This window comes from Corylus avellana, chromosome ca10 (genome assembly GCF_901000735.1).
Source record: "Corylus avellana chromosome ca10, CavTom2PMs-1.0".
NCBI lineage: Eukaryota > Viridiplantae > Streptophyta > Magnoliopsida > Fagales > Betulaceae > Corylus > Corylus avellana.
In genome coordinates this window covers 2,378,622-2,391,883 of record NC_081550.1, presented here as the reverse complement: position 1 = coordinate 2,391,883, position 13,262 = coordinate 2,378,622, and the positions used below count along the sequence as shown (strand labels likewise).

The 13,262-nt window shown below is 33.5% G+C and overlaps 2 protein-coding genes across 2 annotated transcripts; both read right to left on the bottom strand.

The window, feature by feature from the left end:
* Nucleotides 1–2,797: 2,797 nt before the first annotated feature.
* On the bottom strand, nucleotides 2,798–4,076 carry LOC132164462 (cyclin-dependent protein kinase inhibitor SMR9-like). Its single transcript, XM_059574978.1, has one exon. It carries the CDS (start codon nucleotides 3,617–3,619, stop codon nucleotides 3,254–3,256), a length of 366 nt encoding a protein of 121 aa, XP_059430961.1. The 5' UTR covers nucleotides 3,620–4,076; the 3' UTR covers nucleotides 2,798–3,253.
* A 3,459-nt stretch (nucleotides 4,077–7,535) lies between these two features.
* On the bottom strand, nucleotides 7,536–12,103 carry LOC132163698 (uncharacterized). Its single transcript, XM_059574066.1, has 2 exons — nucleotides 11,950–12,103; nucleotides 7,536–8,498 (listed from the first exon to the last, which is right to left on the bottom strand). Exons 1-2 carry the CDS (start codon nucleotides 11,961–11,963, stop codon nucleotides 7,733–7,735), a joined length of 780 nt encoding a protein of 259 aa, XP_059430049.1. The 5' UTR covers nucleotides 11,964–12,103; the 3' UTR covers nucleotides 7,536–7,732.
* Nucleotides 12,104–13,262: the final 1,159 nt, after the last annotated feature.

The window sequence follows — 13,262 nt, the reverse complement described above, 5'->3', positions numbered from 1 at the left end:
TGTGAAAAAGGGTTTATCTAAGGGAAAGCTAGGGAACCCAGCAGTACCTGAGAATGCAAACCGTCCCTCACATATTCCTTCTGCATTTGTATATTCCAAAAATGAATTATCTCTCCAGCAGTACTACGTACTGAAATATTCAAAGTTATTTGCTTTAGCCATTGACGTGACTTTCAAGTCATTTCATCACGATAGGATATATAGTGATCATATTCGCACTCCTAATACTAATCTCTGTCAAAGAAAAAAGATAGAAAAAAAAGAAAAAGAAAAGGTTATTTTTGGAGGGGACCGAATGTTGTAGACATGATATCGGAGTGAGATTTTTAGTGCCCCTGTAGTTTTGCAAACGAACATGATTGGATTTGGAGGAAAAGAAAAAAACATAAAAAAGAAAGATATTAAAAAAGAATCCGAGATTAATTAGGATGGAAACCTGTCACATGCATGACAAAATCATGCATGTATTATTGTGTTCTTAGTTCTTACCGTTTGTAAAAGAAAATAATTACGAAGGATTTTATAATTTTTAAGCTAATTACTTACATATATAACTTTTTTTTAAAAAAATTCAATGAAAATTTAAAAATTAATTTTGAATTTAGATATTCTAGATTTTGTAGGACATATAATTAAGTACTCGATCTACGGTATAGTTCTTAAAAATCTTAATTATTATTTTTAAATTATATTGTTATGATTTTATTATTTCAATATTTGCAACTTAATTATGATATCTATGTAGAGAAATGCTAGAGTATCTACCCCGCTTCTTCTCCCATCATTTTCCATCTTCAATTTTTTAAAATCAACCAGTGGATCCATCTTCACTTAGATAGGTCCTACTAATCTAATGATTGATTATTCTTTTTTTTTAAAAAAAAAAAAAATATGAATTAGCCCTTGTTATATTGACATTGCAAGGTGTAGTAGTCATTGGATTAGTTATTATTAAAAAATAAAATAGAAATCTAATCACTATTAGATCGTGCCATGTTAGCATAGTTGAATATTTGTAAGATATTGGCGTGGTATATATATAGAAAAGAGAAATGTTAGGAGTTATTAAGTTTTTCATATTTGACCCATATTCTCTTATAAATTCAATAAATTAATCATTAAATTTGTGGGGTCTACTATTGACTTATGTGATGAGTCTGTAAATCTAATGATTAATTTACATGCGTGATGCTATGGTCCAGACCTTTGGGTTGTGGATGTGAACGTTATCCTGACTTTCAGGTCGATGAGGAAGAGTTTTGGTTTAAAGTTTGTCTACCCTCGGTTCCGAGGAATAAACACTACTTATGCATTAGTTTGAGTCTATTTGGTACATATATGTTTTTTAATATGTAGTTTAGTCATAGGTTAGTGGATTAGTTTTGGGTCTGAAATGTAATACGTCATCTGTGACATTTGTAACCTTGTAGCTTTAGCTATGATTGCTTGTAAGAGTTTTATGCTCATGATGATTTCTATGAATGAAACTGATATAGATTCCTTTTAAAATTTTTTTTTTAAAAAATGATTAATTTACAAATTCTTTATTGTTTTTATCATTTCTCATATAATCATACTTATGCATGTGAAAATTACATTAATCTTATTAAAAACATACTTAAGAATTACATTCTCTAAACACATATATCATTTTAAAATATTAAAGAAAAAAAAAACCTCGATCGATCTGTTCATATATAATTAATTGATTAGCTAGCGATGACACACACACGGGTGCCCCAATCAATTTGATAAAAATGAATGAATATGGATGGAGTAGAAAGTACGAAAGTCAGGGGAAAAAAATGATGAGAAATTTCTTGAGATTCTCCAAGGGTGACAATGATCACAACCCGCACGAGAGTCTCTTCATTGGATTCTCTTCTCCATGCTGGCCTCCGCTCAGACACACAGACACCCACACATCTGACAGCCTCATCTCTCACCCAAACAATTTGCATAAAAAAAACCAAACCCCTCCCTTTTATGTTCCCACTGTTAAAAGATAAAGTTGTAACTCCAACTTCACCCGTGTCTTTCCAATTTGCACCCGGAGGGAGGTGCTTCCTCTTAATTTATTTGTCTTCACTCTCATTTTCAATCATTTTCTTTTTCTTCATTAACTTTATCATATTTACTATCCGTTAAGAATTTGTGGGTTGTGGCCAAAATCCCAAGAAAATTTTAACTGTTCCATGTGTGGGAAAGCCTAGCCTGGAAGGCTGGAAATTCCATTTCTTATTACTCTCCAAAAACAGAAAATATATAGATCGAGGAACTAGGTAGGAAGACCTTTTCTGTAAAGCCCTTTACGAGGAAGAGATGGAACATTAATTGTATATCACATCAAAATGTAGGGTGGGGGTACATCAACTATTTAGGGGACCCTCAGGTTTGACAATATAAGCCACTAATTGAGTCTAATTAATTTTCTTAGACAAACAATGGTCCTCCAACATGATTAGTGGGGTTTTATATATAAGGCCAGTCACCTCAAATAATGGCCATAATTTGAACTGGCTATTTGAAAGCCTTAATTATCTCAACTCATCAAGGCCAGATAATGCCTCCTAATATTCTAAATAATGTGTATAAAAACCACTTTTCAGGCTTTCTTTCAACATGTATCAGCCACGTGTCAGCAAACTGTAAAAGAGTTGCAAGCTTATAGCCTTTGAAGCCCGGAAAATATGTAAAACTGTACAAACATTTGTTGGGAAAGCACCATGATATATGTATAAAAGAAGGTTCATAATAAGAAGACAGAATGATGATAATAAAGAAGTGTTTACACGCATAAAGAAGTCTATGGCTCTTTACTAATTCAGGTTGACTTAATTAACACACAAAAGCTGATATAATTGCAAGCTAAACACACTCACAAACCTCATGAAATCCCACCCATTACATTGCACTCACCAAACTCTAGAGGGGTCAGCAATACATAGAAAAGGGAATAAAAAAAATAAAATAAAAAAGGGAAAGTAGGTATAAAGGATAAATTTAGTTGGTAAACACCAGCTAAATTTAGTGATTAGTATGCCCTACAAATTTGAAAACAGTAGCAAATTAAAGGGAAAAACAAAGCTAACAACTGTTTCCAAAGATCACTCAATCAAAATCCCAAATTCTCATGAAGATGGAAAAACACAAACTAAACTAAAACAACTTCTTTGAAGATCACCTCTTAGTTAAATTGGTGAAATGGTCTTCATAATATTTTCTATAAACACACATATATAGATATATGTGGTCAAACCGAAATATCTTGAAGTGCAAAGAAGAAGAAAAGCTCTAAGTCTGGAGGAGCAAAGAATGCAATGGGAGATCTTTGCAACGAGCAATTTGACACTAATCTTTGCTTCTTCGGGGCCGGCGGGCACGTCGAAATCTCCGGTATCCGGAATCTCTGAGCTTTTGGTGTGCAGCAGCCGCTTGAAGGGATTTCTATGTCATCAGAGATGGTGGTGGAGGAAGAGTTGGAAGAAGGCAAATTCCTTGATATAATAATTGCTTCTTGATTAGTCTTGGAGTGTGGAAGCCGCTTCTTGAAATGGTTTCTTCTTGGCTGCCTTCTGGTTGGTCTTGTGGTTCTTCTTATTCTACCAGATGGAGCCATTTGATAAAGTTTTCTGCTAGATTGAGTTGAAGAGAGGCCAAGTACAAATTATCAGAGTGTACCGAATCTGGCAGGAGTAGTAAGCTGAAAAGCCTTTACTAAAGTTTACAAGGAAGATTGCTAAAACACAAAAACTAGCACTAGAAAACCCTACTAGCTAGGATACTTTAAAGCTACTAAATTTGACTGAAAAGTGGTAAAAAAAAAAGTGTAGTAACCAACCACCCTCTAGAAACAAACACTTTCAAGCTCAAAACTACTTGAGAAAAAAAAAAAGGAAAGAAAGAAAGAAGAAAACCCACTATATATATATATATAGAGAGAGAGAGAGAGAGAGAGAGAGATTATTGCACTATTGAATAATTCCCAAAGCCAGAGCCCAGAAATGAGGTTTTCTAGGAGGAGGAGATTAACCCAGAAATTAACTTGATAAAACCCTAGAGTTCAAGGGAGAGAACAATTTACCTCTAGCCTAAGTAAGCTCTGAGGAAATGACTAAGGCCAGAGAAACCCCAAGTAAACCCTAGAGAGAGAGAGATATCATGCTTGAGTGATGGTTTAGGCCTTATATTTATGAGGGATAATCTGGGCAGGTCTGCCCGTTGCCCTAATTAAGCAATACCCAGAGGGAGAGAGTTTAGTTCAAATTTCTATGGATCCTAGGGATTATTGATTGATTGATTGATTGATTGGGAATAATTTGGGCAGGGCCTTGCCCGCTGCCTGTTGAAGAGTTTTTTTTTTTTAAAAAAAAGTAATTAATATATTTTCTTTCATTTCTCTCTTCTTTTTAACCTGATTTCACACTTTTGTGTTGGGGTTTGTATTGCTTAGGATAGATACTTCGGTCAGGCCTGCCCGCTGCCCTCAACAAAAAGCCAAAAGAGTGAAGACATGGGGAGGAGGGAGAGAGAGAGAGAGAGAGAGAGAGAGAGAGAAAGAGAGTTCTTCAAGCAGTGTGAAATGGTTTATGTAATCAAGTTTATAATTTTTTTCTTAAAAAAAAAAAAATTAATCTCAGTTTGGGTATTTTTGTGACAGCAATATGATCCCTTTTTTTTTTCTTTTTTTTTTTTTCCTTTTTCTTTTAAATATCAACAGTCCATTGGTTGTCTTTGATAAGAAAGTGTCACTAATTCTATTGAGAATGCGTTTGAATCGTTTGATCCTGCAATTTTGCAAGTTAAATACGTATTTTAAACAAAATTACGAAGATGTTTAGGAGTGCATTAAAAAAAATGACGGTTTAAAAACTTAAAAAATATACATATATACTTGCACATGATCCAATATGGCGTATTTTAAAAAATGTACTATTTTAAATTAATGAGGTAATTTTTTAAAATGCACAGTTTTAGAAGAGCGTACTTTTAAAAACACATGTCATACAAATGTCATCAAACGCTTTCATTAACTATGCTTGAAATCTTCATCTAATCCACACGTCTTAATTAAAACCGCAAAACCAAACAAACGAATGCCGGGTCTACCACAAAACAAAACCAAGCAAAAGAGCCAAAGAGAGAATAACCAATACAACATGTCAAAAGTTTGTGCATCCTAGGGATTTTAGATTAGGAATAATATTTATGCAGGACAAAGGACGGTTAATATATAGTTAAGATTCTCATTTGTCTATTTTGTTTGATAAAATAAAAATAATTTAAAATACAAAATACTCGTAAAACATTTAAAATTACCTAAAAGGGCCCCTATTTCTTAGCTTCACCTGGTCAGACATTTCTAATTAATTTTAGGGTTTGGTCTGATCCCCTCGTTTTTCGTTTGAAATTTGAGACAGTACTCTCCATGGGATTCCAAAGGGTTGTACTATTCATGCACGTGGCTCAGTAATCCACAGGTTGACAAAATCACGTATAATTAATTAAAGTGTTGTTTGAGCTAATTGGCTCAGTAATCCACAACTTGGTCAATCTCCCTTAATTAATCTCTGATTTTTTTATTTTTTTTTCCTCTCTTTCTTTTCAAATTAGTCGTATGATAAGATCACAACTTTCGGCTCAGTGGACTTAGTTAACTGGTTCGGTTTTAAATTTGTTTTACACCATTTACAAATTATTGACTAAGTTTTTTAAAGTGTGGAAATGATTTCTTTCAATTTCGTAGAACATCACTTTTGATCTTATTAAAAATTCATGTGATAATTATATATTTTAAAGATATATATTAATTTAATAGATTAAATTGAAAGAAAAACTTTAACTAAGAGAGGGAAAAGAAATAATCGAAAGAAATGAAATCATTTAGTTATTCATCGAAGTTTCATTTTTTCAATGATCAGAATTAAACGTGGATATATAGCTCAGAGACGTAGAAAAAAAATTCATTTGTTTGCATCAAGCTTTCGAGGGGCTCATAAGCTCATTCAAGACTTACTAGAATTATTACTCAACAGAAAATAAGGGTTTTGTTTTCAGCTTATCGGGATAGAGGTAGGCAAAAGAGAGATTTTCGTCGTTTAACCCCCCATATCAAATGCTTTCAGGATTAAGATCCCTTACATTTCCTTATAATTATAGAACTTACAATTTCATAAATTTAAGTTAATTAGACCATTCATAAATGTGTCGACCACCATTTTCTCATTGAAGATAGTGACATGATTAGAGGTGATTGACCGCTTCTTTAAAGGTGAGGAGAAAGATCAACCAACCCCGAATCATTAGAGATAACTCAATTTAGATTATTCATTTTTAATGGAATTGGAGAGATCTCTTTGAACCTTCATGTTTTGCTTATAATTGTTTCACTTTAGGATTATGATTTCTCCTCCCTTTTTTTTTTTATTTTTTTTTTTTATTAAAAAATAAAAAAAATAAAGAGCTACAAGCCTATCAAATGATGGGACAGATAACAGCTCCTAAGTTTACGATTTCTGTATGGCCAGATGACTAACTTGTATAAGCAGTGTCAGTGTGAGCTTTGGCACTGAAACTTTAGCACAGAGTTGACCTTTTCAAAATAATAAACAGTTGAGTCCAACAAACAAAATACAGTTTGAATGGGATGGAGGACCCTTACATAGATATAGAGGGAATTAAATGGGATAATTGAAAGTTAGATCTCGAGGTTCTCAATCTAATTATAAAACTAAAGTATTTGGATTTTTGAATTCCCAAAACAATCAGAATTTCCAAAACAACATTACAAATTCATGAGGATTTGATCATAACTAACCACCTTAATGACATTACAATTATCAAAACTTTGTTAAAATAAAATAAATATCAATGATCTTTCTTCTCCTGAGCCATGAAAATTAATGGAATGGAATCTTCTTCATTGGAGCCATTTTACGGGGTCCAGATTCTGTTTTATTGCAGTTAACGATATACATGATGGTGCCATGATTTTATTTCGTTTTGTTTTACTTTGTCGCACACCTCCCCTCTTTGAGAGGGAAATTTGGACAGCCGATTGTAGAGAATTCCAATCCAATGTTTTCACAATTTTCAAATTGAAACATGGTAGACAGGAGAAAAGATCCAGTCTTGCCAGGTTCAGCACAAAGCATATAGGTTCTCTGCCTTGTGCAAGCAATGAAAAACAAAACTAGCTTTAACAATTTCATGGCATAAAACAGAACATTACCTCCCTGAAACTTATTGTAAATGTTGACATGAGGCACCAATATAGTTTAATGGGGATGGGGGAGAGGTTAGTAAACCTTTTTTACTAAATAAACATGAGAAGAACCTGAACAAAACAAGTGTAGACTTATGTCTAAACCAACTGGTAGAGACATATGCTAAACAAGCCCTAGAAGAGAACTCAGAAACTCCACAACAATTTGACTCCATAAAGATGATGGCATTACATCCAGGGGCATTTTATCTTGTGCATTTCAAGCAATCCACCCGTTCGTGAAGAAATGGTCAAATACTAGTTAACAAGCAAAAATTAAGCAGATATATAATCTAAGTATATATGCATAGCTTCTTATATTTAGTTCCAAACATAAATTGAAAAGAAAAAAAAAAAGTTCTCCAACAACAATGAGAAACTACTAGAGCAAAATTCGTAGACAATAAGACAAAGTTAATATCATAGAGGTACAAGATAACAAACTAATGAAAAAGGTCCAATAAGAAGTCACCTCCCTCTAGAAACTGCTTCGTCCAACTCCCCCTGAGAGGATGGAAACAACTCTATATATCGACTCCCAAGGGTCATCCTATCTTTAACCATGGCTGCTTTTGAATCTTCTGGGCTTGCAAACTCCACAAATGCTTCACCAGTAGGCCTTCCCTCAGAGTTCATTGTAAGATTAATTGCATCTTCTGACAAAACAAAATCTTTAAAGAACTCCATTATATCATCCTTGCCAGCAGAAAATGGCAATCCCCTCAACCGCAACACCCCTGTGTGCTCAGCTGACTCCTTTGCCTCATCATAAGATTTAGCCCTTTGGACCCTTCGGTGCGGTGAACCACCATGAGCATCTGAAACTTCCTTTGCTATCGCCTTATAGTATTCCTGCCTCTTACTTCTGAAAACTTCAACATATCTCCTGCCCAAGTTCTGCCTATTCCTTTGAAGGGCAAAATCAACCTGAAGAGGATACCCCAAAACACAAAAGGCTTCTCCAGAGAACTTGCCACCGTTATGGACAAAAAGAATATCGACTATGTCCAGACCATGGAAGAACTCAGCAACATCAATTTCTGTGCAATCAAACGGAAGACCACGAAGTCGGACAACAGGGAAAGGCGGAGATTGGTTGACATAGGTATAAGGAGATGCATTGTACATAAAACTTGAACCAGGGGTACTTCCATAGAATGAAGATCCCTGATCAACTACACGCTGACGTTTTGGACCCATTTCACGCCCATCACCACCATCAGGAAATTTACCGCTGTTTGCAATATCCATGTAGATAACAGAAAAGACAACTTGTCAATAATCCATGCACGAACCAAAAACGAATCAACATTACTTAGTTAAATTGTAGTTCAAATGGCGCTTCCACGCCGTTGAATGGGGTGGTGGATGAGGTCACAATTCATAATTTGAGGGGGGTGTCAGTCAATTTACCAGTAAAAATAAAAAATAATAAAATAATAAATAAAAAAAACTATTTAACTGTATTACTAAACATTTCTATTTTTAAGCTTTGGCCAAGAGAATTAATCTTCAACCATTTTCTGCTCTTTCGCCTCATCTTCCTCCCAAACAGATGAAACCTAAAATGTTTTAACTTTATCCAACCCATAACCACTGGCCTCTAAAGCTGGCAATCTTGAGTGGTCCCATTCCCCAACCAATTAATAGTTCACCCTGCATCTTTTAATACCATCATTCTCTTCTATGCAAGTTGAGGTCTAAGCAACCATGTGCTGGTGCAAATCGACACAGGAGGTTGCATTTCAAGTAATGTTTTTAACCTGAACAACCTACATTTTTAGTAGCTAGGTTCGGTCCCTTGCTTCTACTGTATCTCTGTTTGGTAAATGAGTTGGGGTTTCCCCCGTTACTATTCATCCCCATTTTCCAAAAATATCAACATCAAAACATTCTAACTTGTTTATTTTTTATATTACATCATTCACTTTTTATTATTATTCAAATAAAAAATTCACTACAAAACAAAAATTTTCACTTTTCCATACCACTTTTTCACTTTTTTTATACCAGACATTCTTACTTTTTTTCACATCAATTTATATCAACTACAGTGTCTAGGCCAACCCATTTACCAAACACCACCCTAATGTGCTCATCCAAGCATACTGTTGCATTTAAGTTATCATTTCATTTTCTCCAGATATTATTGTGATACCTTTACCATGAAAAGCAGTTTTAACATCTTATTTCTGTCAACAAACTAAGTTGACAGGGGAGGAGTCTAAACAGTATCAAAGCCTGTTTGGCTGCCTGAAAATGCATCCATGATTAGTGTGCAAGGAAGAAAAGTTTGTATGCATTTGAATGCAGGTCTTTTATAGATCTGCTGGTAGACAATAGCAAGGAGGAAAGAAAAGAGGGTACAAACTCAAGATTTGGAAAAATAAGACCAAGATTGAGTGCTCCTAAGGGTTACCAGACAACACCATTGTCATCAAAGAGAGAAAGACTAACCAAAACCTGCCTAGAAATCACGGCTTACAAGATGGAACAACTAAAATATCATGGAAATACCTTGGCTCCCCCATGATTGAGCTCGCTTTCTTTCCAATTTGAAAATATTTGCTAAATCAAATCCAAGTTAATCCCAAGTCTTCATAAATTTTTATATGAAGTAGTCTATCCAAGACGTGATGCAGTGCTCCTCATATTTCCAATTTAGTTTTTTTCTAGAGTGCAACACAGGTAGATGGATAATAATGGAATACTGCTGATGCATGGTGCTCCCCACTCACAAATATCTGGTCCCTTGTGCATTTCTTATTTAACCTCCCCCCTCCCCACTCCCCCTGGTGGCAAAAACAAAAAGGGGGGAAATCAAATTTAGTCCCTTGGTTTTCTAGATTTCAATTTAATCCCTAAGTTCCCAATTTCGACAATTAAGTATTTAGGTTGTCCTCTGGAAATAGGTCCATTTGTCAACCTACAGTCCAATTAATTAACAGTGTGCTATGTTAGACCAATCAATTGATGCCATGTGACTCTTGTTTGATACATCATATACCAAATGCATGTACTACCTGGTACATTTACTTTAAATTACAAATATATATTTTCTTTTTTTTTTTAACCAAAAAAAAAAAAAAAGAGTTGGGACAGTGGACACCCCTCTCTGAGGGCAACCTTCCCATACTGAGGGGTGGCGGCCTCTCTCCTATGAGGGGCGGCCACCCTTTCCCCTCACCGATTAGGGGTGACCAGCCAACTCTCTCTCTCTCTCTCTCTTTTAAACTTTGTTTTTTAATTTTTTTATTTAAAATAAATGTGCCACATGGCACATGACATCTTCAATGAGAGTCACACAGCAATAATTGATTACTTTGATGGAGCACACTGTTAATTAATTGAAGGGTAGGTTGACAAAAGGACTTGTTTAAAGCCAAAGGAAAACCTAAGGACCAAATTGTCGAAATTTAAAACTTAGCGACTAAATTACAATCATGTGAAAACCTAAGGACTAAATTTTATTTTTCCCAAAAAAAGAAAAAAGAAAGAAAGAAAGAAAGCCATTGTATAAAATAACCCTGTAAAGGATTACCACCTTAAGACTAGCCATATAGTGCAACAATGTAAACAGTGAAAATATGCTCACATCTTTGTTCTAGTGAATAAAAAATCCACTTATTGAAGTTTCAGTGATTTTAGTCACATGGCCTGTTCTATTATCTAAAAGACTCTTTGGGGTGTTAGTATTGGCATTTGCACAAATAATAATAATAATAATAATAATAATAATAAAAAGGTTATCTATCATTTTTTTAAGTACCAGTACCCATCCTTCTCTAGAGTCTTATTCTTTTCCAAGATTATTAAGACTTAAGAAGGCAAAAGCTATAGTAATGCTTGTAGCATACAGTCATAGCCCAAGCTATCAGCCTATCACTTGAAGAAAATTATGGTGGTGTGCAAGGCTGCAAGCATTGCTTTCCCCAAAAACCTAACTGCTTTTTCCAATGAGCAAATACAACCATGCATACCTGCGGTATTAAACTCATGACCTCCCAATTTATGGGTGGAAGAGATGCCAAATTCAAAAACCATTGGCTTCCCCCTGAGTCTAACTAAATTTTCTAAAATCCTATGAAAACAAGATGAACATGATTTTCTTGTTTTTGGCACATACACATGGTGTCAAAGGGGTCATTCCTGAAAATCTAGACATGGGGAATGACTAGATGCATATCTTGATGAAATTAAAGTATTTAACATGTACAAATTTATATACGTTTAGCGGCATGCATAAGAACCCAATAACTGTGTATACGTTTCACCTTTACTCTTGGAAACACGTAAAAAATGGACATTGAAACGTTAATATATATATAAAATAAAAAAATAAAAGCATCTGGGTATGCTACAAAAGTAGTTAAGAGTTCATCGATGGCCCAGCTCTTCCTTTTACAAAATTTTCAGCTTGAAACAGATACCCAGAAAAGATAGTTTTGAACCGACGGTCAATCAGACTTAATAAGACACATTGAAACAGAAAAAAAAACTAAGAAAGGAGGTTAATTAACAAACCGAACTCTCACAGTAACTTCATAAAAAAAGAACCAACAATAACAACAAACCAAACATACAAAACCTAAATCTAAATCTAAATCAAAGAAGTAAGAACAAAAAAACTTAAGAAAAGACGAGAACTTTGATAAATAAGATCTTAAGGAAAAAAAGCCACTTACCCTCTGTAGAACATGTTGTTGGTATATGTTGTGGAAAGCAACCCAGTTGGATCTTTGTGTGTTTTCCTTATTGGCGCCTCAGATGAGCTCTTGTGTTTGAGTTTGAGAGGATGGACAAAATGGGGGAATGCCTTTACATAGAGAGATGGGAGATTTTCTTGAACGTGTAGGGGAAGATTGAAACGATGTCGCTTTATCACTAGACTTTTCCACTCTGGGACTTGTTAATGTGTGGGCCGAAATGATTAGCTGGGTTTTGGACTTCCTAATGTTCAAAAAGCCCTCTAACGCACTTCATATTTCAATAACTTCTCTAAATTTAACTTCCAAAAAAAAAGTTCTAAATGTATAAATTTTAAAAGAAAACTAAAATTAATACATAAGATAAATGCAATAAGAGAAGAGCTATCGAATAGGGGTGTGAATGCGGGCGGTTAGAAACCGCTACTAACCGCTAATCGCTTAACTGTATTAATCGCTTAGCAGTTATTGGGTTTACTTACCGTAACCGCTAACTGCCTTTTTATATAATATATTTTTATAATTATAATTATAATAATATTTATACATATAACATAATCACTTGATCATTAAATCATAATTTTTTTTAGATAATTAAATCACAATTTGAGTATTAATATATTATCACTATAATTTATATGATTATATCATATGATCAATTAATCATTAAATCATTTGATTACATAATAACAAATTATACATATATAATATGACATAACTCTTAAGTATACCAATTCATACTAATACAACAATTAAGTATCTAGAGACTTAGTTCTAATGTATGTTATAAACTTATAAGTCTATATATGTTATAAATTATAATTATACATATATGCATATGAATAATATAAATGTATAAGATCAATACTTAATCATATGATTCAATGATAATTCAAATACTTTATTCAAGTCAATCATATTATTAATGTACAATGATAATGTGATTCGTATAATATCAAATGAAGTAATTGACATTGGATTAAATAATATGTTACTTATAAACACAATTAAAGTATTAATGTATTATCATTCTAATTTTAGTAATATTATCACTATAATTGATATGATTATATTACATGATAAATTGATCATTAAATCATATGATTATATAATAACAAATAATACATATAATCATATATATCATATGTTTTATTTAAACTTCTTTTATATGTTGTGTTCAATTTTTTATTTTATTTTTAAAAAAAAGTTAATCAGTTATGATTAAGTACAAGTAAATGTAAATTTGAGGTCAAATATTTTTTATTTTTCAATATGAGCTCTTTTTATAGTAA